Genomic DNA, 25,747 nt, shown 5'->3' with positions numbered 1-25,747 from the left:
AAAAAAACAAGATTATTCCAAAATTCAGAAAGGCAGAATGCATGACGATGTTACCCCTGACAGCGAAGTCTTGTTTGCGACTTTTTTGCTGTAATTTGTAGCTTTGTGTCTGGTAATCCGGAAATTGAATCGTAAATGATATAACGCATCGTATATAATTAATGCTAGCGTCGGTAATTGAGAACAATATTGCGTCAGTTCAAAACGCCCGCGTAAACACCATAGTAAAATAACGCCCTACATTGGGGGAGCGCCTAAGATCACGTGCACTCAAGCTTTGGTGTCATTGAAAGCGCAGTTTTCGAATCGGGGCAACGCGCGCGGTAAAGAATGAAACGATGCGGGTGCTTCAGTATTTGTTAAGCGCGTGCCCTCTCCCGCTCTCCTCCTCCTCTAGGAAAAAAAAGCATTCCTGGCCAAAGCAACCAGAACTACGTTGAGAGCAGCTCGACAACACAGCGAGAGCGGCGACGAACAATAGTCCTCGCCAGGTGCCAGACGTGGTATTGTGCGCGCCCCCCAAATCTCTGACGTCGACAATACTCGGTTTCCTCGTGGAACGTCACACGGGGACTCGGTCTACGCCATACCAGTGGCGATGCGGCGGGGTGCTGCGAACTCAGATGAGCACTCACGCTTACTTTAAAACCAAAATAAAATATTGCCACGCGCGCTTCTTTCACTATGTTTTTGTAACTGGTCCGGTGCACGTGTGCTCGCTGTCTTGCGCGGGCCGCGCTAGAGTGTCTGGGAACGTTCCTGATTGTAGTCGACTATTTTGTCAAGATTGCGCACATGACGCGAATAGTCAAGAATATTCCAGAGCTTGTGCAATCACCAGTGATAAGGCTTGAAAGTTGGTGCATGATGCATAAAAGGCGGCGCATCCCAGAGATGTTCAGTTCATCAACGGCCGACGCTCTGTTCGCCACTATCAGTGTACAGTGTGTATTGCTGTAATTTGACTTTCCGTTTCCCGGCCACAAGGTCGGCCAAATAGTTTCATCTGGGACACCCCGACTGCTGCCTTCATCGACGTCACGACCACGTGACAATAACTTAAATTTAACGCCCGGCAATAATAATAGGTCAGAAGTGCCCCCGTATACAGGACAGCCAAACAACGCAAACATCTTGAGGTTTCATTTTTTTGTATTAAGGGTTCTTTAAAATAACCAGAATAACAAACTGTGCACACGTTAAGCTTTAGTCAACACAAGAAAATGCACTAGGTAGATTTGATGCTGTATACCGCTCGTTACTGTTAAAACTCTTTACTTGTTTTCTTAAAGGCAGCACTGCTAGCTTTAAAGTTCAATTTATCTGCAAGGGCATTCAAAACGCGAGGTATCTCGTACGCAGCACTTTGTTTTTCATAATTGCTTCGTATTTTAGGAGCTCGTTTCTTTTGTTCTCGCAAACAGTAGTGTCGTCTTTCGTTGCAACTTTTTTTATACAGCACTGTATATACTGAGTTAGCCACCCTACTTACACGTCAGCATAAAGACGGTCTCAGGGGAAAAAAATCACAGCATATCCACGGGGTGAATGATGATGAGTGGGGCGAAGCTCCCGAGGGAATCATCGGTAAACCGTGAAACTCTTCCGTGAAATTCGCCCAGTACATCATATAAAGAGTGTGAAACACCGTGTATATATTAAACATCAAACTTTTATTGTACTGTTGGTCTACGTGGTCCCTTCATTATCACCGCTTTGCGATCGGTGAAATGCAGGGAAAGTGTCCGCTCCCGAGCGAAAGAGAAAGCGCGCCAAGAGCGAGCGCCTTTTGCGATCGCAGGCATCCAATGACATGCGCCATTCGCATTATACAAGCGCCATCTGTCATCTTTAAACAGCAACTACACGAAATACGTGAAACGCCATCTAGTGAGCAATTCATTAAACTAGAGCTGGCTACATACATACATACCACAGAGGAAGGAACGGCCCACACCTAAGGAGATTCGCCCCTAAAGCGACAGGCCTGTGCAGAAAGCGCAGCACAGTCACTGCGAAAGCTGGAAGAACGGCATTTGTAGAGCCGGTTATAAACTCTCTGGGGGCTACTAATACAACTACACTAGCAATGTATCCACTACGCCACAAATCATAATTTTTTTGAAGTTGGGAAGCACCCACTACGCCATTATTCGTCATTCTGCTGAGAAGCGAGGTACCATCTGTAAGGCATTATGTGCACTTTGTTGATGCGAAGGCTGATGACGATGAATAATTATGGCGGACCCCTTTGTAATGGGTTGGAAGCTTTAAACGACCCACTAGTTATGTAATTCGCGTTGTGTGACACCCGGTCGTTATTTGACTCTGCCACCACGTTATATAACCTACGTTAACGTGAGAAAAAGAGAAAGAGAGGGAAAGAACTTTATTGAGACCCTGAAGAAATGAATCATGGGAGCCTTATGAGTTTCCTTGGCAACAAATAGAAGTGCACTTGCGGAGAACCCACTACACTATAAATCATCATATTTTTTGTGAAGTAGGAAAGCAGCCACTATGCCATTTTTCGACAATCTGCGGAGAACCGTGGTAACCGCTAAAGACGTACCTCTAGGGCATTATGTGCACTTTGTTGATGCTGTGGCTGATGACGACGAAGAATTATCGCAGAGGCCTTTGTAATGGGTTGGAATGATACAACAACCCACTCGTTGCACAATTCGCACTGTGTGAAGCCTGGTTACAGAATTCGCATCGTTTGACGCCTGGTTGTTATTTTACTCTTCTACCACGTTACATTACATATGTCAATGTGGTTCGTTCCCCCCATGGACCCTGTATAGGGTCTTTTTGCAAAGCAGTTTCAAGCACCGGCAACGCTCTGAGGTATAATACTGGGCTCCCACGCAGAGGGCCCTGGTTCGAACCGCGTTCCATCCTGGATACATTTCTTATTTCGCTCGACAGTGGTTAGAGACACCGGCGGCGGCGGACAACTACGGCGCCAAAAATGGCCCTTAATTGCTGTGATCTCATAATAGCTTTCGCTGTAAAAGTAAACATTATATAGTGCATTGCACATAGGTCACATACAACCATAAAGCATGCTTTCTCATTCCACTTATCGGACTTAGTTAATGAGACGAAAGTCATTAACTAAAAGAAGCCGCCATTACGTTTCATTTAGCCAACACTAGTCAATATTAACTAGGGATAATAACTGCTGCTGGTAGTATGAAGCAACTGCGATATGAATGGCGCAGGTTTTATGTGAGTGAATACGCTAAGCAACTTCTCGTAACATACGTGTAAGTGCGGTGGTCAGGACGGCCGTTATCACTGAACGTTCTATCAAAAGCGATAGATAGAGTGCCTACACTAAAATATGCTCTCACAAATGGGCGCGCTTGTTGTAATGTAACTGCACTGTTACGTTTTTTTGTTTTCTGCACAACTTACATGGCACAGTCACTTGTTGCGCTAACTGCACTGTCTACGAATGAAACCATTCGGGGGGACCTGTATTACCTCTGTCGCTACCTCCTAGTCAGTACAGGAATGAATTATCTTCAGGATCGGCTCATTTGGTGTAATGCGCGACGTATTACGTTTCAGACGTGCGCACTCTTCACGAGGGAAGGAGCCCAAAAATAACTCCGCACTCACCCAGGACTAAACCAAGATACGGGTCGTAAGTCGTGTATACAGACCCGCACGGACAGTATCGCGTATAGGCTCGAGCGTGTGATAAAGGCAGAGACGTCCGTTCACATTCCGCCGCTCTCGCTCCCCCAAAACACACATCCTTAGTGTTTTGCCAGCTAGCTATGGGAGCATGGGAGCACGCAGTTAGTTTCCTTCGGTAAAGACAACTAAGAAACACTACGGCTCATGAATAAGAAACAAACACGCATATCGCTACCTAACGTGCATACGAGCCAACGTTTCATTCGCGGTGAACGCAGACACCCACGCGCACACGTATGCATGTATGTATGTATGTATGTATGTATGTATGTATGTATGTATGTATGTATGTATGTATGTATGTGTGTGTGTGTATGTGTGTATGTATGTATGTATGTATGTATGTATGTATGTATGTATGTATCTCTCTCTCTCGGTATATATATATATATGATGTAGACAATGATGTACTACATGTCACGCAATTACAAAACCTTCAAAGTACACGTTTCCTTCACCAACCAACAGCTGTTTCAAGCATCTATACACAATCTTTCCAGCACCACTTATTTATGGCGCGCGAAGCTTGCCAGCTGCGCGTCGCACGCTAGGTTGTAAAATGCACGGTGCGTGATACCAAATACGTAGACGTTTGGAATATTGATCGCAGCATGCCTGACAACACAATTATAAAGAAAATGCTAGAAGGAATAGTGTATGTATGTATGTATGTATGTATGTATGTATGTATGTATGTATGTATGTATGTATGTATGTATGTATGTATGTATGTATGTATGTATGTATGTATGAGATGTAATAAAACGATATTAAAAACACGTCTCCTTTCAGTCACCAAATGTCAATGCAAGCGCCAGCAAAATTCTTTTTGTGTGAAACGGCTCATTATTCTGACTTCTCTGCGTGGCATCTCTTTTGAAGGCCTCGACCACGCATTACCGTCCGCGTTTCCTACAAGCGTATATTCAAAATCTTGAGCGACATCAACATCTGCAGGACGCGGCCCAAGCGTATTGTCTGCTTGATGCTGACGGAGTATCTAACGGCAGCGCAGTGACAAGTTCACGCTGGCTGCTAGCATTAGATGAGTATAGACTTCATTTTTCTTTTTGTTTTGGGGGGTTGCACCCCTTTACTCAGTCAGGGCTTTCACACCATTTTTTTATGCGCAGGGCTTAGGCTATAGACGCACGTTCTTTGACGACAATGGCAACCGAGGAACCCTGAAGTTGCTTTCAAAGAACTGCTTACTTCCCACCTTCGCCCCCGTCAAACCGAGGACCAATATCAGGCCGTTGTGCGAAGCACGTCATCGCTTCATTTTCATATTTGCATGCATGAAGGAGCTTGTATCCTTTCTGACTCGACCAACGAGTGGGGGAAAACAGGGGAGGTGGGAGGGGAGGAGAGACTCTCTCTTCCAACCCCTTATCCAGAACCTGCGCACGCCTATGCTTGTTCGTACAATCGCTGCCAAAAAATAGCACTGATGCGCTAAACATTCTGACACATGTTATTCCGTGCTGACGCGAATGGGTCTCACCTGTTCCTTGGGTGTGCATCGGAATTCGCGGGTCTTCTTTGCAGCCACTGAGGAAGGCAGGTCCGATTGCTTGATCTCAATGTACCGTCGCAGTTGGTCCTGAAAGAAGAAGAATGCGAATAGTTATAGTCCCTTCAATCGCTTGCAAGGGTGATTCGTCTGTTGACAAGCAAAGTGCACATGATCTCAGATTTAACTCCGTCACTCTATTATTCTATTTCACTGGATTTAAAAACTTTCACGTCCTCTGAAAGCAGTTTCGTGTATACTGTATGATCTTGGTCTCTACTGGATTCTCCAATTCAGCGTAAAAAAATTAAGTATATGACTTAGTGGTGACCTTTGTGCAGAAATGCTAACATTTTTTTTTCTATTCCGTCCCTTTCTACTCACCTCTTCCCCTATACATCATCACAGCCCATATCCTTCTGATAAGATAAGCGTAGGCGAAGTGTCGGCAGGTCGAGTTGAGCTATTACAGTTCTGCCAGGAGCAATTCTTTTTATGAATATCTTAATAAACTCATTGCCATCCGAACTGCGGGTTTCTTGTTTTAAGTAATTCAGCCTGAAAATCCCAGCGGCATCTTCCGCAGAGAAAATCGCATTCCCAAAGCTATGAAAATGTTAACGATATCATGTTGACTAACTGATAACAGCAGTAGAATTCTATCGGTTGCGTCCAAAGCTAGGCCTCAGTGATGACTATCTCCGCTTAACGGAAACTTAGCTCGAAATGTACGCTTCCGGTGATTGCATGGAACCGGAAACGAGCTCACAGCTAGAAACAGGTCACAGACACCTTGCTTTACATGCATTTTTTTTTTACTTCCAACTGCATAGACTCACCGACTGCAGGTTTCCAACGTAGTCGTCGGAAAAGCAAACGATGGCTTCAACCCGGTGCCTGAGCTGCAGGTCGCACAGGTGGTGCAGTATGTAGCACACTTGCAATTTGACTCCCTCGGCGATCTGCATGTCGATGAGGCCCAACGGAACGCCTCCATTGCCGCCTCCACTGCCGTCACTCCCGGTGACCGCGGCCGGAGCACCGATTCCCGCTGCAGAGGCGCAGTATCGTCGGCCACACTTATTGTGTTCGCTGAAGGACCAAATATTACATCATAGCCACTGATCTCCAGACACTCTCGCTAAAGGACCATTCACACCTGCGACTTGCACCGGTCGCGCGACCATTTGCGAATGGCGACCAAAAAGCGGCTCAAGGCGACCGATGTTCACACCAGCGTGCTACTTATACCCGTCGGCACACAGATTTCACGTCTCCTCGCATATGGCTCGCATTGCCATTGCCCCGCAAAATAAGCTGACCTCCTGTTTCTGCGCATTTGATTGGTTCAGAGGTTGGCGACTGCATTCGCCCGACTGAAAACCCGAGCAGCGAGCGACCGAGCGACCGAGCGACCAAAACGGCCATTTGCGACCAGTCGCTTTGCAAGTACCTTGGTCGCCCGACCGGTGCTACTCGCAGGTGTGAACGATCCTTAAAGGAATCCTCCGTACATTTCTCATGACATGCACCAGTTTTCAGACCAAGTCCATCCTGTGCATCGATTCACGCTTTCACGAAATCCCATAGAACATGGATCGCATAACTGGGAAGAAACAATCTGGCTAGCATTCATCTGACCATGTCCAAGCGACTCCACCTGCCAGTTCAAGTAAAGTACTTCTGAGAAAAGTGGGAGACATAACAAAAAAAATCAGGCAAATGCAGTCGGACAATGTAAAACAGCACTCCGTCGTATTGTGCAGGAACAATCATGAACATAAATATGCCATATCTCGTGCCCTACTCCTAAATTACGGTGTAACTTCTGAAGAGAAAGTTCAACGAAATTTCGCCACAAGGACGAAGCAATGAATACGATAGCGACAAATTGGAATGCTATACGGTGTATACGGCTAGCAGCTAACTCCGTTAGCATCCGTTCTGGCATAACTACACAAAACGCTTGCATGAAGTAAGCAATGAGAGCAGAACACGTACAAGGGTATGAACCGCCTAGTGCTCGCAGTCACGATAGCACTCGCGCGACCGCGCTCTTTTGATCAAGGATCGCAGTTGCTGCCCGAGCGACGCAGCCCCCCCCCCCCCATGGCACCCCTTCATGCTCCTTCGCCGAACAGAGCCCGCTGGCGCTGTTCATTTCCGCTTGAGCCGCGCCTGTCTGCAGCCTTCGCAAGCTTTCTTACGCACAGAACATACCACGCGCAGGGCGATGTTACTCTAAAAATTCTTACATCTATTGGCAGAATTGGGGCTGGGAGGGGGAAGGGAGGAAGGGGGGGGGGTCTCTTTAGGTGCTATGTAGGACGTAAACCAAGGGTTATAACAAGAAAAATATGCATCCCATGTTATCTGCACTGGACGTTGATTGTAAATCTAAGAACCGGAGAATAGTTGCAAAATTCGATCTCAGCAGTTGGTCACGACTAAGCACCGCTGCTGGAACAGTCGATAAAGCCATGACAGATGTATCATGCAAGGTTAGTACGAAGAGAAGAAAATGAGAAAGAAAACCTAAAAAGACTACATACCTTTACCAGGAAGGAAAGTACTGGGGTCGAGAAGGTAGAGAAGCCACTGTAAGTCATCGTCATTCATCAGTCCAACAAGCAGAAGCTTGTCAGCGAGCTTGAGAAGGGGCCTGAAGAAAAAGCAGTGAACAAGTCATGTTATTATTATTCGCATTTTTATTTCAGCGGTTTTTCGGTAAACCCAGGTGTAGATTTTTAAATATACTAAAGGTTGACTCGTGCCTGCGTCACACTGAACGCGAGCTCTTCGCTCAAATATTTGGCTCAGGAGACTTGGTTTGGAGGTGGTATTAAGGAAACTGTTTCTCTTTTGCGCTCTCTCGTCTTCGGAAAAGCCAGAGCCCCATGTAAAAAGAAATGCTTCGCCAAGACCGCATTGCTTACTATGCGCTGAAACAGCATTCAGGAGCTTAAGGGTTACAGAAATAAATTATATTAGAAACCTAAATGTGTATGTGAAAAAAATGTATATATATGTATTTCATAGCGAAATCATTAACTTGTATACGTTGTCTAAGCTTATCAGAATACGTTACGAAAATGTGTTGAAACTTCAGAAAGATAAGCTTTTTAGAAGCTTTCTGAAAGAACAGCTTCTTGTACAAACTTTAAAAGAAAAGCATCTAGCAACCATAACTACGGCATTTCCATTTACTCTTTCTTCATAGCGGCAGCACACGTCACAAAACGCGAGCTTGTTCTTGGCGCTTACTGTGTACTACCCCTTATTACATGGTAATGCCGTGTTTCCAGCAGGGACCTGTCAACAATCTACGTCGTGTAGCAGCACAGCGGTGCTGCATTGTTACAGCCAGCGGTACATTGTAAGCGTCGTGCGCTCTTGAAATCAGGCGATGCGTCCCCTGAATTTTGGGCAAGCACATATTCGCTCTAGGACGTTGTGGCGGGCTGGTTGGTGAATATTCGGAGTCAAGTTAAAGCTGCGCGAACAAAACGAGGTGGAAGGAAACGAGGTGGAAGGAGGACAGGCGCTGCGGCCGTGGTGTCTTGTTCGATCGCTTCGCCTGTGCGTTTTTTCGCGCACTTCTAAATTCGCTCAAAACATATTCACACTCATAAGACTAGATGCGACCAACGTAAGCAGTCCGGATCCACGTACACAAACAGGTTCTCGTTGCTACCACCGATGGGGTCGCGGTTGGGGCGACTGTCCTTCTTTACGGCGTCAGCCAGGGCTTCAATGACAAACTGTTTGAGGGCGTCCACAGGGAAGTACGGCGTGCTGAGGTCGGCGATTGACTCCACTTTCTCCCTGTGGAATCAGAGACCTTACGTTAACGTCACGGTTTAAACATCAGAAGATGGCTTTTAAAGGCTCGTTTTTCTTTGTTAGACACAATATAATGAGAACTAACAGACAATAATGCCAAGGAAAGTATAGGAGATGTTATAGGATAAGACCCATAAGATATATAGGTGCTTCGCTAATACAGCTACAATGACAGGGAATGCATGTACAACTTACTTCTCGTGTGAATCGACACCTTTAATAGGCTATGTTCTTGTTCAACTGTTCCTATACTTGAACAATTCAGTGGTCAGAAAATTAAACCATTCCCTACAGAAATCTTTCGTATTCGATTCCACTCTTTCTTTCTTTCTTTCTTTCTTTCTTTCTTTCTTTCTTTCTTTCTTTCTTTCTTTCTTTCTTTCTTTCTTTCTTTCTTTCCTTCTTTCTTTCTTTCTTTCTTTCTTTCTTGGTATGTTTAGGAGAATAATGAAATTGTCCAAGAGGGCACAGCTAAAGACAAGCATTGCCTGACTGGGCATTGCCACCCATACAGCAGCATATGAATCCATATGAATCCTTAGCGAATCCATATGAACATATGGATCTATATTATTCCTGAATTTCATATGAATCCTTACGGAATCCATATGCTGCATATATTTTCTATATATTTACCATATATTTCGGCAACACTCTTACGGACACATCAGGAATTATTGTAGCGGGATACGGAACATTTTAGCAGGGTATCGACACAACTCATGCGCAACCTATAGGAGTGGATTATTTTCGACAAATAAATAATTAAAATCTTCTGGCGAAACGAAATAAAAATTTTCGTATTTTGGTACGAGATTATGAAGCAATGGAAGTAAAAGGCATTTTACTCCCTGACACAAAGACGCTTGCAGTTCTTTTTTTCTCACGTACCCTATTGCCGCAGCTGGCTTTTTCTGCATTTAACCAATTTGTAAGTTCTCTGATACGCGGGAGTAGTTTGTCTCAGCTCTGTTCCCCGAGTTCTTAGTCTCTTTCTCAAACAAAGACACACGTATACCAAACGCGCCCCGTACGCGTACCGCCCATTCCCCCTTCTGAGTAAATGCGTTTATGCTTTGGGGTCCAGTTGTCTGACCGCACCCTTTCTACAAGTACTAAATTCAAAATATTAAAAAAAAAACGTACCCTCTATATCGTTTTTTTAGGTTATCGTTTAACTGCTTCGCGGAAAACAGCAAAACTTGCGAATGTCCAGTTTAATATGAGACAAGTGCTCAGTATATCAAAACTAACTGTTTTCAAAGTATTTTGGTTGTTGTTGTTAATTGAAACATTACTCGGCACCCACGCACGTCATCAGGACGTAGGCAACGCAAGCTGCTGCACTTTAAACACCCATGCCATCTTCGAGTAATCGGTGCCGTTTGGTGAATACCAAAATAATCTGCGCGCTTGGTAACTTACGCAAAGTGACCTTCTTTATAAAAACGATTGCACCCTTTGTTATCGCGTATTTACCGTCGTTATGTATACTGTGGGTCTTTCGTAGCCTAACCCCGTGAGCCTGGTACTTCCAGTAGGTGATAAGCGGCGTGCGTGTCATATGCATTACAGATAGCATTCTTTATATTAAGAGACGTAGCGAGCATTGTCTTTACGTAGTAAAACAAAAATACAAGTAAACGCAGATCTACAAAAGAAACTTGCATCGCATCAGAAGCGTTGCGAGACAAAAAAGTCAATGACGACTCAGCCTATACTAGGCGAGTAAACAACTTTTCAAGCAACTGTTTGCGAAAACGCCGCCAGAGCCGCCAGCTGCAGTCAAGGTCACTCCGCGCGCTCGAATGTGGGAAACACGGACGGCGTCGGCTCCAGCTCGGTCTCATCTTTCAGTGTCTGCCTCGTAATAGGCATGAAGTAAGCGCCGAGTATCCCAGGAAGAGAAAGCAAGTGATAATATTGTGTGACAAAAAGACTTCCCGAAGGGCGCCAGTGTTTTTGGGGTGTCTACTACGCACGAGTTGCTAAATGCTTCAATTTTCATTTGAAAATGACCACGACGTGCTATAACGTGCACTTCGCTGATCCACAATGCGATGTTCTGGGCTAGCTAGTCGCTAACTTCTACGTTCAGAGCATTTGAGGCGGCACAGAGAAGGCACGCAAGACACACAGAGTGCTGACTGGCGCTTCTGTGCATCGTGTGCCTTCTTCTCTGTGACGTCTTACGCGCTGTGATCAATGGAGTTCGCTGCCCTATCGCGTTCACGAATGCAGGACGCATTGAAAAGAGAGGTAAGTCAGACGCTGCTGCCAAGCCTTACCTTGTCTCCGAGAACGCCATGTCAGGTCGTATGGAGACGCACTCCAGTGTGCAGAAGGAATGCGCCGTCAACGGTTCTTCGTACAGCGCTCGGATGTCGGGACCAAGGGGCACGATGAATTCGTTCTGCGTCAAGCTCCTGAAAAGCGGAAAACGAGTGTAATTCATCACGACTCCACGATGCTCCCTAGTATAGTGCGCGCCATTGGCACCTTGTTGTCCTTCTCATATCACTTTGGATAAAGGCCTCTCACCAAGCATTCTAAACCCACAGATACGGCGCACGAATCACGCTGAACACATGCGCATACCGGTAAGTCGTCACGTCACTATGTGCCGCTGAAGAAAAGTGAAAGTCTGCGCCCAAGTACCGCCTGTTCGAGGCAAGGTGTGAGACGGGCTATATTTTTATTTGATTACAATATTAGAAGCGCACAAACTGAAGGAAGACACAAAAGGGGCGGCAAAGAACAGCGCGGACTTTCACCTGAGCTCTGTTATAGAAACACAAGCATATCAGTCTGTACACACGATCACAATATCCACCCGCCAAGCGACTCCTCTTTGGAGGAACTATTCTTACTGGTCTCGGAGATGACGTCACGGCTCCTGTCATACTGCGTCACAGACATAGCGCTTGTAGTGCACAGACTAGTAGCGGGAGCAAGAACTTTGTTATTGCAATTTTCAATAACAAAATTAACCTCAAGCTTTTGATCAAACCTTATGCTCCAGATTAATTGGCAAACCGCTTGGACAAGACGGGTTTTTCGGCTTTCTCCATATTTTTAGTCACACACTGAAAGGAGCAACATAGCAACGTTAGTAACGTGCGCAAACAACAGGTGGTGAAAAACATTAGTAAGGCTACATATTCAAATGATGCGTGAGTTTTGCGTGAAGCTTTATGCGTGTCTGTGGAATATCAAACATGGCAGGGACGGCACACGGCAAACGTGCGCCAGAAAGTTGTAACTGAGTATGTGCACGAGTACATACTTATTGATCAAATGTGTCGGTGCATTCTAGCGCCTGTCTACGAGGTGTGGTGTGTTCTGGAGCAAGGGCCAATGATGACGAGATAGCGCCACGAAACGACGTGTGAAAAATCACAGGGTCTCTTGTTCATTCACCTAAGACGACTCGAAGGCGAAAGCCATTTTCTTTTTCTTTTCAGTCGATGTATTAGGGAGCATACATGAACAGCCGGCCGTGTAGGCTCCCTAAATGTATTTATCCTGTCCCGCCACCCTCAGAAAGTTTTGTGCACCTAGCGTGATTGCGCACTGCCTCCATGATTGGAGGTACCTCGCCTGGTTTTGCACTGCCTCCGTGATCAGCCCACCTTTGACCAAGCTACGATGTCCTGTGATGACGGTGTAGGCTTATGCCACAGGAGCGCAGGAACGAGACGGCTGAACCAGAATAGACGCCAGCAGGAAACACATGTCGCGGTTTGGCGTACCACTGCGACGCGCCGTCTTTATTTTCTTCTCTTGAGGCCGCGCGCTCTCCGGTTTTGTTCGCCGACCAAAGGAGGGCGCTACAACGGCATTATGTGGCGTTACGCCACATGACGTCAAGCCAGAATTCGTTACGTCATGATGACGCCACAAATTTTCGCGATCTGTGACGTCATGATGAAGTAATCGTGTGATGATTTTTTGCACCACTCGTCCCCGACACCGCAGGACGCGAGACGCCGACGACGACGATGCAGGATGCCGAAGGTCAAATTTCGTGTTTAGTGAGGCATATAAGGCTTTCGCCTTAATAGTGGGTGCATAACTGACAATGAATGGGCTTTTCTATAGGGGTCTGAAAATGCTGTAAATCGATCCTGTTTTTGTTTCTGTCCGCAAATAACCTCGGTTGAATTTGGGGTTTCTTGGTGAATACTAATACATAGTGACATAGTGCATTCGCTACCAGACACTGTGTGTGTTTGTTTATGTCACTGCATGTGTCGCTCTTTTTCCACTATTGGATACGCTACACCAGAGGCATTTGGCATCGTTAAGGATAGACACTTCATTTGCATGACATCTTATCCATGCATGCCTATCATTCTTAAAGAAACACAGTTCAAGGCACAAGCACGCGCATACCTGGCGTATGCGTGGAACTCCAAGTGTAGAGAGATGAGCAGATCGGTGAAGCCCGTTCGCAGTGGTCCCGAGAGGTACTCGCTCTGAATTGCATACATTAGCTGCTTCTCGTCAACGTGAGAGCAAATCATGTGCGCCGCCCTGTGGTTGCCCTGGAAGCACAGCGCCCCGTACAGGGACAGTGTGTGCGCGTGGAAGCTGCAAATAGAACACAGGGACAAACAGGATGAGAACAACAATTTAAACTTTGAAGGAACTCACTTTCCGGGCACTGTCATGTAGTGCTTAAGCATTACTTGTAACTGTGTTATTTAACCAACGTAAGGCAATACAAGCCAATAATTCGACAACAATGAGCAGTGCTAACCGCTGGTACTACGTGAATGAATCCGATTAGGAAGGTGCTGCTAGTATGCGAGGGATTACGGTAGGACACAACGCCAGTCCCGTTCACTACTCTTTGAATACCAAGGAGCAGTGCACACTAGGACACAATCTCGCCGAGTAGTAATTTGATATAGCTAACTATGGTGACAAGTGCCGCCCTGGTTTGTTCTTTCTTTTTTTTTTTTTGCACCAACTCTATGATACACAGTTAAATCTCGTGGTAACTGCATTTTCGTTAACTGAAATGCTTTGTACAGGACCTCTCTTACATGTGATGTCATCTTCGTTTTAGTTAAACACGACAATTTTCATGTTTTTATTTGGTTTCACTGAAATCAAAGTTTAAGAATCTGATATAAACACCTCCGAATGGGCAATAAAACAATTAGCTGGCAAACGTAGCTGGTTAATTCAAACTGACACCTCCCAAAACTTTCTCGTCCTCAGCTGGACGACGCTTACTTCAGAAGGCGCTCGTTCTCAATGAGCTCGAGGACGTCGATGCATCGGTCTTCTTCGGGTATGTGAAGGGCCAGCATGGAGAGCGGGTCTTCGCAGAGCATACTCCAACCGCGCACCTCGGACAAACGTAGGGCATGCGGTCGAAGGTTTACGTTGGGCACGCGAGCCCACACGTACGGCTGCAGGCACTGTACCTGCAGACCACGAAGGCACGGAGTGTTGTGGTGGGGCTAATAAGAAAAGCGCGAAGCCGCGAAAAACATTTGTTTGCGTGTGTAGGTTGGAAAATTGATATTTAAGACGTACGGTCAGTTCTTCCAGCTACTAGCTTTTTCTAACCCAACGCCGCTGCTTATGTTCTGAAAAAAAAAAGCTCACACCTATGGATGCTAAAACCACAGCACCGCATAGGTGAGGGAAGCAGCGATTACGAATGCTAGCATCACAGAAACATCTCTCAGAACTACTAGAGCGCTGATTCTTCTTGGTCTGTGAATGAGCCACCGACCGCGAAATCTTTTACAACGCAATGGCTGCAGAACGAGAGATACTTTTGTGAAAACCACGGCAATGTAGCTGGAAACCGTGCGAAAACGTTGCTGTTTGTAGCACTGCAAAAGTTTTCGTCTCTAAGTCTGAAAATCCATAGGTGACACGAACGAAAGCAGGCACGTGACTTATTGCTATTCGCTGTCATCTTCAATGTAATTAACATAAGCACTCGGGAGCGCCATGTTTTTTCACCACCTAGCCTGAAAACTAATCTGAGCAGTTAATCTGTAAGGTGATAAATATAGGTTATCACTTGAAACCAGCACGACCAACGTACCTTGAGCCTTGGCGGCAGTTGCGGCGTCAGGTGCTTGCTAGTCGTGTGCAGCAGGGCCGCTGACAGCGGCAGCGTGGTGGGCGTGCGGCCCAGCTCAAACTGTATCACTTCCTTGCTGGTTGCCTCGAAGAACACTGCCGGAAACAGCTTTGTACCGGGCTCCATCTGCGGCACGAACGATGCGCGGAACGCACACGTCATGTTCATCCCAGTAGAGTGCACATTATTCTCGCTGCTTTTAGAATCGTTTATGAAAACAGCGCGCCAGCATACAGATAAAGCACATAGCCGTTGATTTTCAACGAAGCAAGTGGAAAGGATGCTCCCTGGCACCATGCGGCCCAATAAAGTTCTTACGCAGACGGACGGTTACCGCGCTACTACCCAGTTCATTTATTAAGCCGAATGCATTTTGAGCCGCATCAGTAAAAAAATCTGGCTTCCTGCGAAGTTGTGAACACTCCGAAGTCGTGAGCACAGATTGTGCCAAAAGTGATGTGGCCAAGCTGAGGTCCAATGACGTCATGCCATTACGTTATCTGGTGACGTGTTCAAACGACAGCGCTTGGTTAAAGGCGGGCCGATGCCGGATGTAGGGCAAAACACGATGAGGCGCAGGAGCCTTCGAGAGGTTGGAGAGAGGAGGAGGCTACAATGCAATCGACTAACCAAATCAAAGAACTTTACTGAATGTTTCGTGAGCATACGGTTTCGCTGTGCTCTCTTCAGCGCTACCTAAAAGGACTGACAATCTTTAGAGCGCTGACGTCTGCGCGCCACTCTTCTAAACAATTGCTTGTAATAGCTTTCTTAACACACAAGCTTCTGCATGATGCGACATCAGCACCACTATGTGCAAACGCATTCGAGCGTAACGGGCTCAACTAACTATACTGTATTGGCAAACATTAGTTGGCGCGGTAAGAAGAGAAAAGGTACGTTGATGTACAACCAAGCTATATACACAATACTGTACAATGACAAGATATACAAGCGCACTTACTGCTAACGTTTACGACAACTCAAGGGAAGACTGTGCTTTGTGTGTACGAAAAATAATGATTTCGTCCGTATAGGCAACCTCAAGAAAGTGCGTGGGCCACTTACTCTGAAGCGCTGCCTAGTCATGTGGCCGTCAGCGCTGAATGTGATCATGCCGGTGGCGACATCGATGTGGCACCCGACGTACATGCCCTGAGAAAGACAGCGATTGACGGGTATATGTTTCAGGGGACAAAACTCGGCCGTTTGTTTTCTGCAAGCGCGACCAGCGATACCACAAGAAAGCGCTGCTGCTGCAAGGAATGTCTGTGATAATATAACAATTTTTCATTGGAGCTGTTATTATTATTTTCACATATCGGCAACAGTCCGATTGGCAAGACACCCACGCCATCACCTGGATCGGCAGTTGGAGTGGTGGGTGATAAGAAGCATATGGAATATAAAGGAAGAAGGCATTACAGTAGCGTCTGAGTACGCTCGCAGCCGTTTTGTTAGAGGCGAAGCACCTTAGGGTCTCGGCGTGTCGGCGTGCATCGTCGTCTGCTGTCGGCACGGTCCATTTGCTTAAGCACAAGAGAGGGCGCCACTGCCTCAGCATTCACCATGTGGCGAGAGAGCGAGCGGTGTGCGTTGACTATGGAAACGCCCTCTCTGCGATGAACGCTGAACTACCAGCTCGCAAGGAACGAGAACGTGCCCTCGCTCGAGAGAGACATCGCCGGCGCAGGCAGCGTCTGCTAGCGAGTTTCTTGAGTGAAAAAACCGACTGCTCGCGCTGCAGAACTGTTCACCGGCCACCCCGCATATATAGGCACTGGATCTTGACCTGCAATGTAGTGCCGGTGGGAGATTTTTCTTGTCTGTAGTTAAAGATTCGCAGCGTGCACGTTAACTGAAAGCAGAGTGCAGGTCTCTGTGTGTAATCTTTCTTCGGTCTCTCGTTGCCTACGAGCGGCGATTTTGCTGTGGGAAACACCGGCTCACACTGCATGCTTCGCCCCTCCTCAGGTTTCGCGTTAGTGAAGCTGAAATACCTTTCCCTGTATGCTTCGCCCCTCCCCATTTTTTTTACTGGCGCTAGCATCACAGCACGGATAACTATCTGGCAGCCATCTCAAACAGATAAACTATTTTCAGCATAACAGCCCAGAGGTCTTATCATTCTTTGTAATTGAGCTGTATACTATATAACGCTTGTTGTACGTTGTGTTAGAAAAAGAAGGTTTCTGTGGCATGCAGCTTACGTTCTATAGACAATATTTTTTCATTGTGCCGGCGTGACTGAGTCGAACCAGTTTTCTCTGGTGTTCATGAACGCGACTCCATAAAAGCTGCGTGCACAGTACGAAAAATTCGCTCACAATCACCACTGTTAATTTCCTTGTACACTCATAACGAATTATGCAATTTTCCTTCTAAAAATATACACGCATAAATCGTAATAGTGCGGACGAGGCAAAGATGTAAACGTGCGAGCTAAAATTGTTCATTGGACCAAACACCAAGGTCTCTGTGTATGCATTGTATCGCGTGGTGCAGCTTAAACAATGCGAGCGTTTGGCATTGCATGCTTCGCACAAAAGGAGGTCTCATCGCGGTGCCTTCTTCGGGCTCATTCACTAAAAAAAAAAAACAGCAACTTTTTTTTTCGCCATATAAACATAAGTGTTACCCAGGAAACAATACAGATTTTATCACTAATTCTCCTAATGAAAGTGACGCCCATACGCGCATTTGGTGTTTTAATCACAAACCACATACTTTCGCGCATATGTACCCTAGTTTCGGCGACGGTAGAGTAAAATCATACCAAAGCAATCATTGCAGCTCTGTAACTGCAGATGTCTCGCTCCGCTCCTCCCCCACCCAACCCCCACCCCCTAAACCCTTCTCACCCTCACTCGACGTTTGGTAGAGTGCACGACCTAAATATATTCAGAACCAATGCAAACGTTAGAATTTACATGTAGCGGAGCAATATTGCGAAAGTGATGAATTACACGGCACATATACAACAAAATGCGATACGTACATCGCTTTTATATTCCATTTTTTGTAGCTTTTAATCAGCTACGAAAACTTGCCATCGCACCGATTATTACGGTAATCTTATGCACGTTTTACATTTATTCGCACGTTATTCACCACTTAAGCGAACATAAAACCATCTGTTCAGTGTTCAGTGCTGGATGCGCAGTGTGCCACGTCGGCGTTGTTCGATACTTGGTTTCTGAGGCAATGTAGGTAGTACCGAAGGAGAAGAATGACATATATGTAATATGCACTTTGCGTCGCTGTACGAATACATAAGCATATTTCTCGCTTTTTTTATCCATAGTTCCACAGTATCAGATACTGATTCTGGATGATCGTCCATATATCAGCAAAATTATTGAAATGGTTTGAGAATGGGGACAAGCTTCTATATATAACAAATTTTGTAAAAATAATTTGATACCATGCACAATTACTTTCTGAGTTTTGTGAGAATTGATATATCAATGAGAGGAAATTTCATAAACAGTGTTTGCTTACGCAACTCACTTCTGAGTTCCACAAGCACAGCTTACCTAAGCCTGTGGCGCTTGTCACCTTTCATTCGTAGACACACAGAATGTCTTGCGATACAACAGCAAACGTGAATATGTGCACGTGCTCGACAACGCGAGATTCGCTACAAAAGATCACACTACTGGCATACCTGATTGGCCGAGCGGCCTGCGGCGTCACCCTGGCTAATCTCAGCGGCCAACTGCCCCGCACACACCATGTAACAGTTCTGGCGTTCCAGGCTGCAATAAGACGAGGGTAACATTGTGCAGACAGTCCGACAACGATATTAAGATTCAGTTCTTTTGTTGCACTGTTTATGCTAGTCAACGTATATGCTCCATGAACGGTGGCCACGCAGCGTAAAAATGACAAATCTGCACACAAATTAAACCTCAGTAATCAACTTTTGAATATCTTTCTTGAAACGGTGACCGATTTCCGAGAGCGAATCGTTACGAGGGACGTCCGCCGAGTTCGTGCAGTGATTACGGTGCTCGGCGTCTGAACCGAACGTCGCTGGTTAAATATGCGACTGCCACATATGCGATATGCGACTGCCCCAGCAGTCGCATATCGCATTTGCCTCCATTCGATGGAGGCCTCCATCGAATTTGTTCTAGGGGCCCGTGTACTGTGCAATGTCAGTGCACGCTAAAGAATCCGAGGTGGTCGAAATGTCTGGAGCGCTCCACTACGGCGTGCCTCATAATCATACCGCGGTTTTGGCACGTGAAACATCAGATACTAGGTAGTTTTACTACTGCGTACGTGGCGCCTGTAACGGTGTTGCGTAAGTAAGAATGCTGCATTTTGCATAGTGCGCATGAACAGAAGTTCTGGGCACGCGCTTTATGCGAAACGCGGCTCTATTACGTGCGCAAAGCCATTGCGGAAACTACGTAGGCAGTACCAAAACTCGCTATAATTATTCGTTCATCCGGAGACCCCACACGTGTGCTCTGTTAAAGTTATTCAACTCTGTTTTAATGGCCATGCGGTATCTAATAGTATTCTTTATTCTCGCCAGTGTATATTACTGGAACTTTAACTCATATATGCCCAAGCTATATATGACAAAAGAAATATTTTTTTTTCACAAAAAGTGTACTGCTACCCTCAAAAGAAAGCACAAGTTATTTATTTACTGCCAGTTAAACACAACACTGTTTTCCAAGCCATCCTATTCATATAGGACACTGGGTATTAGGGGTGCTATGCGCGGATGTGGTAAGCCTTGAAACATTTCACGTGCACACCGACATTGCACTTCTTCCTCTCCATGACATATTTCATACAAAGCACGCGTTTGCCCGCAGAAAGCGGTCGGCATTTCATGTGCACTTCTGCCTTTCCATGACGTCTTTCACACAAATCACGCGTTTGCCCTGAGAAAGCAGTTGGCACGTGGCAGCATGTAAGCAAGCAATGTCTAGGCTTGCACACTTTGAGAATGAGGCCTGCTTGATGTGCTGCAGATGGCGCTAGTCATCAGCTAAAAAAAGCAGCGATGTTAGGGTGCATCAAAAAATGTCCTATATGAAGGAAATTCGGCATATATGGATTAAAATGGGAAGTTGAGTCAACAGTCGAGCTGACAGACTCCGATCTGAGGTTTATATTCAATTTTTCGCCAAGAGTTATTCGCGCGGTAATCACCGAAATCGTGTGCGGCTTCAGTGAATCCTTATCCATGCTTACGTTACCAACTGCTCAAGCGCTTACCTGAAAACTACAGAGAATTTCGATGGTGCCAACGTTCTGACAGGTGAACTTGTCTTCATCAGCGTAGTAAAAATCTCGACGAAGACAAGTACACTCGTCGAAACGTTGGCTCTATCTACATTCCTTTTTAAAGAATTTTTTATCGATTTGCAAAGTGTTTTTACTTGGACTTACACTTGGTGGACGAGGCCATCTTCGCTTAGTCCGTGGAAGGCGACCTTGCGCACCTTCGTGTTGCCGAAGGTGCGGTCGTAGAACTTGTACGCCGTGGTGACCCAGCCGACGTACACATGGTTCGGGTCCTGTCCGGGGAACACGCGGAGACCGAAGAAGTACTCGTCAACCAGGTCCAGCACCGAGGTGTCTAGGTGGTCACCGCTCTCGTCGGTGGCCATGGGCGGCGGGCCGGGCGTCAGGGAAGGCCTGCGGAAGCTTCCGCTGCGGGGCAGAGTGGAAGTGCCACCTCCGGTTCCACTTCCGCCGCCGGGACTCGTCGGCGAAGACAGCGTGGTCGGTCTCTCGGGTACAGGTGGGCACAGGAGTTGGTTGCTGGGAGCTGTGAGTAATTTCACCGTTACCTTCCATTGCGAAATTCGTTAACTATGAATTTATCACGGCGGAAGGTTAAAAAAGCGTTAACCTATGGACAAAAAAAAAGATACCAAAATTTCTGTGTTTCTGCTGTGTTCCTTCCACCATGAAGAATATGTAACTACCCTAACTTGCAGTTTCAAATGAATTTATAGGCCTAATTGAAGCCATGCGCACGACAACACAATACTGGGGAGGCTAAAGCACCTAGCGTTGAAGAGGAATGGTGTTAAAATAAAATCGCAGTGACAGAAAGTTATGATTACCAACTGCTCCAGTATTCTCTCAAATTCTGAAGGTCGTTCTGTGCCTAGAGCCTAAAATACAACTCGGCAATTTCAAACTAAAAGGTATAGCCATCTAGAATAATCATAAAACAATAATGTATTGCATTCATTCATTCAAATGTTGAAAGTACTGTTTTTATGCGCAGATTTCTTATTATCTTACTTCATATTGTCCACGTTTACGAAGGTGCGAGGTTAGCATGGCTGTACCGATGCCTTCTTCTGCTTTGGTTTTGCGCGGTAGTGGGGCTTGTAAAGGTCTCTTAACACTGTTTAGATACCGTTACCATTTGCCAATTCTCTACATTTTCCTATTCGCCAATTTGTTGGTGAATACAAGATCGGCTCAACTCAAGTGTCAAAAGTGAATCGAAGCCCAAAAAGAATACGAGCAGATTTTATCGCGTGGGTGATAATGAAACGCAGATCTTTTTCCTCTTCTTATTCACAGTCCACGAGAATAGTCAGCGCTCTGCTGAAAATAAAACTTTTCTAAACGCTTGGACGCTGGCAGGGATCAGCAACAGCTGCACATAAAGATGCTCAGAACGACATAAAGTTGAACTAATTGGTAGTTTATATGATAAGAGAAGGTAGGCGTGCAAATATGGACAGAGGAGACGAGATGAAGACACCACAAATGGCTCATTTGTAGCGCCTTGATCTCTGCTCTTGTCTCCGCGGCTGCAAAGCTACATTGTTTCATCATGAAGATTCTCATTAATGAGCCAGTGCTTTAACCATCGGGCCTGCATTTTGCGTCACATAGACAGGCACCCTTGTGCGAATATTGGTTCTATGATGACACTTCGTTTGTTAGGTACCTGTCCATCACTTGACGTATGCATCATCCTAACTCTGCCATGTTCTGGATCTACACAGCGGTGTCATTCAGTGCACTGATTGGGTCAAGTTGTAGTTCAAGGTGTGGCCGTGAAGGAGCGCCCATCAGCCCACTGCGCACTCACCTGGTGACAGTCTGTGGACGGACGGAGGTCGCACCGTGAGCAACGGTGGGGACATGGCCTGTTGCTGGCCCCCTTTCGAGGACGGGGGCACCTGAATGGAAGCTGCGGTTGCGGCGGCGGCGGCATCCTCCTTCTCCTCCTTCTTGCGGAAGAAGCGGAAAGGAGACTTCCCACGGCGCTTGGACTTGCCTGCGTGGTCGCAAAGCGCGGGCGAGAGGGGCGTTGAAACCAATGGTCCTTACCGTGATGAGCTGCACGTACAGCAACAATATGACATCGCGCATTGAGGGACATCGTGCTACAAGTCATGGAATTTGCGGTATAGGACTCTCAACGTGATTCCCATTTTTCTTCTTGGAGTTGATGTAGCAGAGGTGTGGTATAGTAAAATGTTTTAGCCTGAGGAGTGTTGTAGTGAGGTTTATAGTAGTGAATAAAGCACGCTGATAAGAAGGGGTAAACACGAAAGCTGACGACACGAGCGCTGAGACGAATCGCATCCAACTAGCTGCAATTTGTAGTCCTAATCTAGATGTAATGTAGGCTTGGTGATACGATGATGAGATGGTATTCGAGCAAGGCATCTCGCCAAACAATTAACCCGGCCCCATAATGACGAGATGATTTCTCGCCTCGGCAGCCGATTTCTCGTCCACAGGCTTAGTGGACTTAGAGCTGCGTGTTTTTTTTTTTTTTCTGGTGTGATGTGTAAAAAACTATTTCCAGTCAATTCAATTCTGGCATGGTTTCCAACAAAAATGGAGATTATGCTGCCACTCATGTCACATCTAGGCACAAGAAAGCTGCTAAAGCTTACTAAATGTCAATGACAATGAACTGGTCGCGCATTTTGCGATGCTCTTCGCGTTTTGTGGAAGGCACCCAAAAGTTAGAACAGAACAAAGCAAGGAGAACATGGCGTACTCTCAGGTTCGGGTGTGACCGCTTTGGTTCGCTGACCGGCCTTAGACTTCTGGCCGAGCCGGTTGAGCGCCTCCTCGCTCGAAGCTGCCCGCAGCCGCTTTGGGTCCGGACGGGAACCGTCAGGAACCTGCGCACAAAGTGTTGCAGTAATATCGTACAGACGTCTGCACTCTATAAAATATGTGCATCCGTCCGAGCTTATTCCACCCCAAATAATAATCGGCTTGAGATGTATGTAGTTGTTCTCTTTAAGGGGTCCCTAAACACCATCTAAAATACAAACGAGCACGTTATTCTCTTCTGGTGCTTGGCGTTTTGTCGGCGCATTTCTTGACGCCAGCGTTCTGTTCACGCGACGTCATGAGGAAATAAGCTCTAGATTGGTCTACATACGAGAAATATCAATTGTTAATTGTCTCCTACCCTGCTTTGCTATGCAGTCGCACGCCACTTCTGCCTTGTCTCGCATGACTTTCTTGTGCGATCAATTCATTTCACTTCGTGTTGTGCGTTTTCGACCGCGCAAGCGGAGATCACAGCGTGCAGCCGAAAAGCCTGAAGTCCCGATAGACTCAACGCTTAGTGCTGACATTGTTCACGTGTTTTATAAAGCAATAGGTGGTGGGAAGGAGATCGCGAATATGAAAATTAGAGTGCAGGCGAGAAAGAAGCCGCTTTCTTGCCTTTGTACTCGAAGTGGTTTAGGGTCACTTAAGCAATGCACGCCTGGCACATTCAGGTCAGGAACGCCACGTGCCTACCTGCTTGACAAAGTGTTGACCCATTGCGTTTACCATGACTCACCTGCAGGGTGGTGGCAGCATCGAACGACTGCGTCTTGGTTAGGGTGCCGGTGGTACCGCGGGGGCTGAGCATGGAGCGGCGCCGCTGCTGGGGTGTCGGGGGCCGGTGTTCCACGGGGATCGGCTCCTCGGTGTCACCGCCTTCGTCCGAGTAGCCGCGCTGCAGATCTGTAATTGACGTCCATATGGGGTAGAACACATGTGCTCTTTACCGAAATTTTTAATATATTGAGCTCATATATGCTTAAACTATGCTCTCCCATCTATCTATGCTTTCCAATCTATCAATCAATCAATAATCTATGCTCTCCAAACACCATATGCTACAAGTAAAGGCAGAAAAGTTCAAGAGAGGCTTGCAGAAATCGAGCAGAATAAAGGCAGGTACACTGTAGTTGGCATGCAACCACATGTAACTGTCGCACTGCGGGAAAATTCTATATCGTCAGGAAGTGTCGCACTGAATCTCCTGCGTACCTGCATGTCTGATATGAAAGAAATTTACCAAAGAAAGCCCTAAGATGGCGAGTAGCGCTTGTTGCAATTGGTTAGCATTTGGTCTTTTTGGCTGATAGTGTCCTGGGTGCGCATCGAGAGATCATCATGCGCACATGAAGACGTGTCGAACGTTTGCGCTATCTGAGACACGGAGCCTCCTTTGGTACGTGCCGTAACACCGGCATGCATTGTTTTCGCTATTTTAGGCATTAACACACTGTGCATATTCGAAAGCGTTTGCCAAGCAAAGTGCAGCAGTCGTACAACATGAAAGAAAACAGCCAGGCTACATGAAGCAGGATGCCGTCGTTCATCAATGAAACTTCTGCGAGGTGTGAAAGTGAATGACGCTTACCCTTGACGTCGGACATACTGAAGCCGCTGCGAAGCATGTGGTGCTCCAGGTTTGCTAAAAAGAAACGCACGCATGTGAGCCATTGTGATGCAAAATAATTATACAACTCGCTCGGCGAGAAGCTTTGGCAGCATTCTGGTGCGAAGTTAGCAATGCAGCTACAAAATTTATTCGGTTGTCTGACTTCTTTGCAGTTATAGTTTCAATCATGGCATCGCTATTTCATTTCCTTAGGTGATTTTAGTATTTCCACGGTAATGCGGCTTTTCCTGTGCATTACTTCGTGTTACCTTGCAGACCATCTACTTCATGCAACAGTAATCGTTATATTGCAAGTTTTATCTCCTGTGCCAGCTCAGCGCAAAGAAAAGTCTTCCGCAGTGTTTAAGCCCCGATGGCTTTATTATTGATAATGTATCGTTAATGCGCGACAATATAAGCGAATGCAATTTTTAGTAGTATAAATTTGTTAGTTCATGAAAACATTGAATACTTGTAAAAATTAGAACATATGTGAATATGATGCTCCCAAAAAGCGATAAACAAATGCTGAAATCTAAGAACAGTGGCGCCATTGTTCACGAGTGCTGAGTACTAACTGTGAACCTTGATTAACAAGTAACATTCAGTTGTGCTTCGAAAGTTTTTCCTGCGTAGCTGCAAAGTTTCGAGTTTTCACTCAATGGACGCTAATACTAATTCTCAAGGTAAACTCCGATACATCTACCAAGCATATATCTATAGTCGGATACAGCTATAGAAGTCTGAGGTATTTCATCCTCAAAGGCGGATGCACACAAGCCTGTACCAACGGGCGCGCACTCCAGACTGACGTCATGAGCCGGAGTGCCGGTGACCCCGCCTTCGGAGAACATTGCAAGTGCATGAGCGGGACTATTTC

At 46.2% G+C, this 25,747-nt stretch overlaps 1 protein-coding gene across 1 annotated transcript in view; it reads right to left on the bottom strand.

Annotated features, from left to right (window-relative positions):
- Nucleotides 1-25,747, bottom strand: part of LOC119402033 (ryanodine receptor-like) — a 150,637-nt gene that overhangs the window by 87,355 nt on the left and 37,535 nt on the right. Inside the window, 15 exon segments of the mRNA XM_049418475.1 lie at nt 5,216-5,314; nt 6,064-6,275; nt 7,777-7,886; nt 8,897-9,049; nt 11,356-11,493; nt 13,463-13,660; nt 14,312-14,505; nt 15,141-15,305; nt 16,248-16,334; nt 18,847-18,937; nt 20,595-20,976; nt 22,267-22,455; nt 23,191-23,317; nt 23,995-24,161; nt 24,847-24,900. Of these exon segments, the coding sequence (XP_049274432.1) occupies nt 5,216-5,314; nt 6,064-6,275; nt 7,777-7,886; nt 8,897-9,049; nt 11,356-11,493; nt 13,463-13,660; nt 14,312-14,505; nt 15,141-15,305; nt 16,248-16,334; nt 18,847-18,937; nt 20,595-20,976; nt 22,267-22,455; nt 23,191-23,317; nt 23,995-24,161; nt 24,847-24,900 (2,366 nt within the window).

This window comes from Rhipicephalus sanguineus, chromosome 8, assembly GCF_013339695.2.
Source record: "Rhipicephalus sanguineus isolate Rsan-2018 chromosome 8, BIME_Rsan_1.4, whole genome shotgun sequence".
NCBI lineage: Eukaryota > Metazoa > Arthropoda > Arachnida > Ixodida > Ixodidae > Rhipicephalus > Rhipicephalus sanguineus.
Note: the sequence above shows the minus strand (reverse complement) of the source record. Positions and strands in the feature narration are given on the sequence as shown.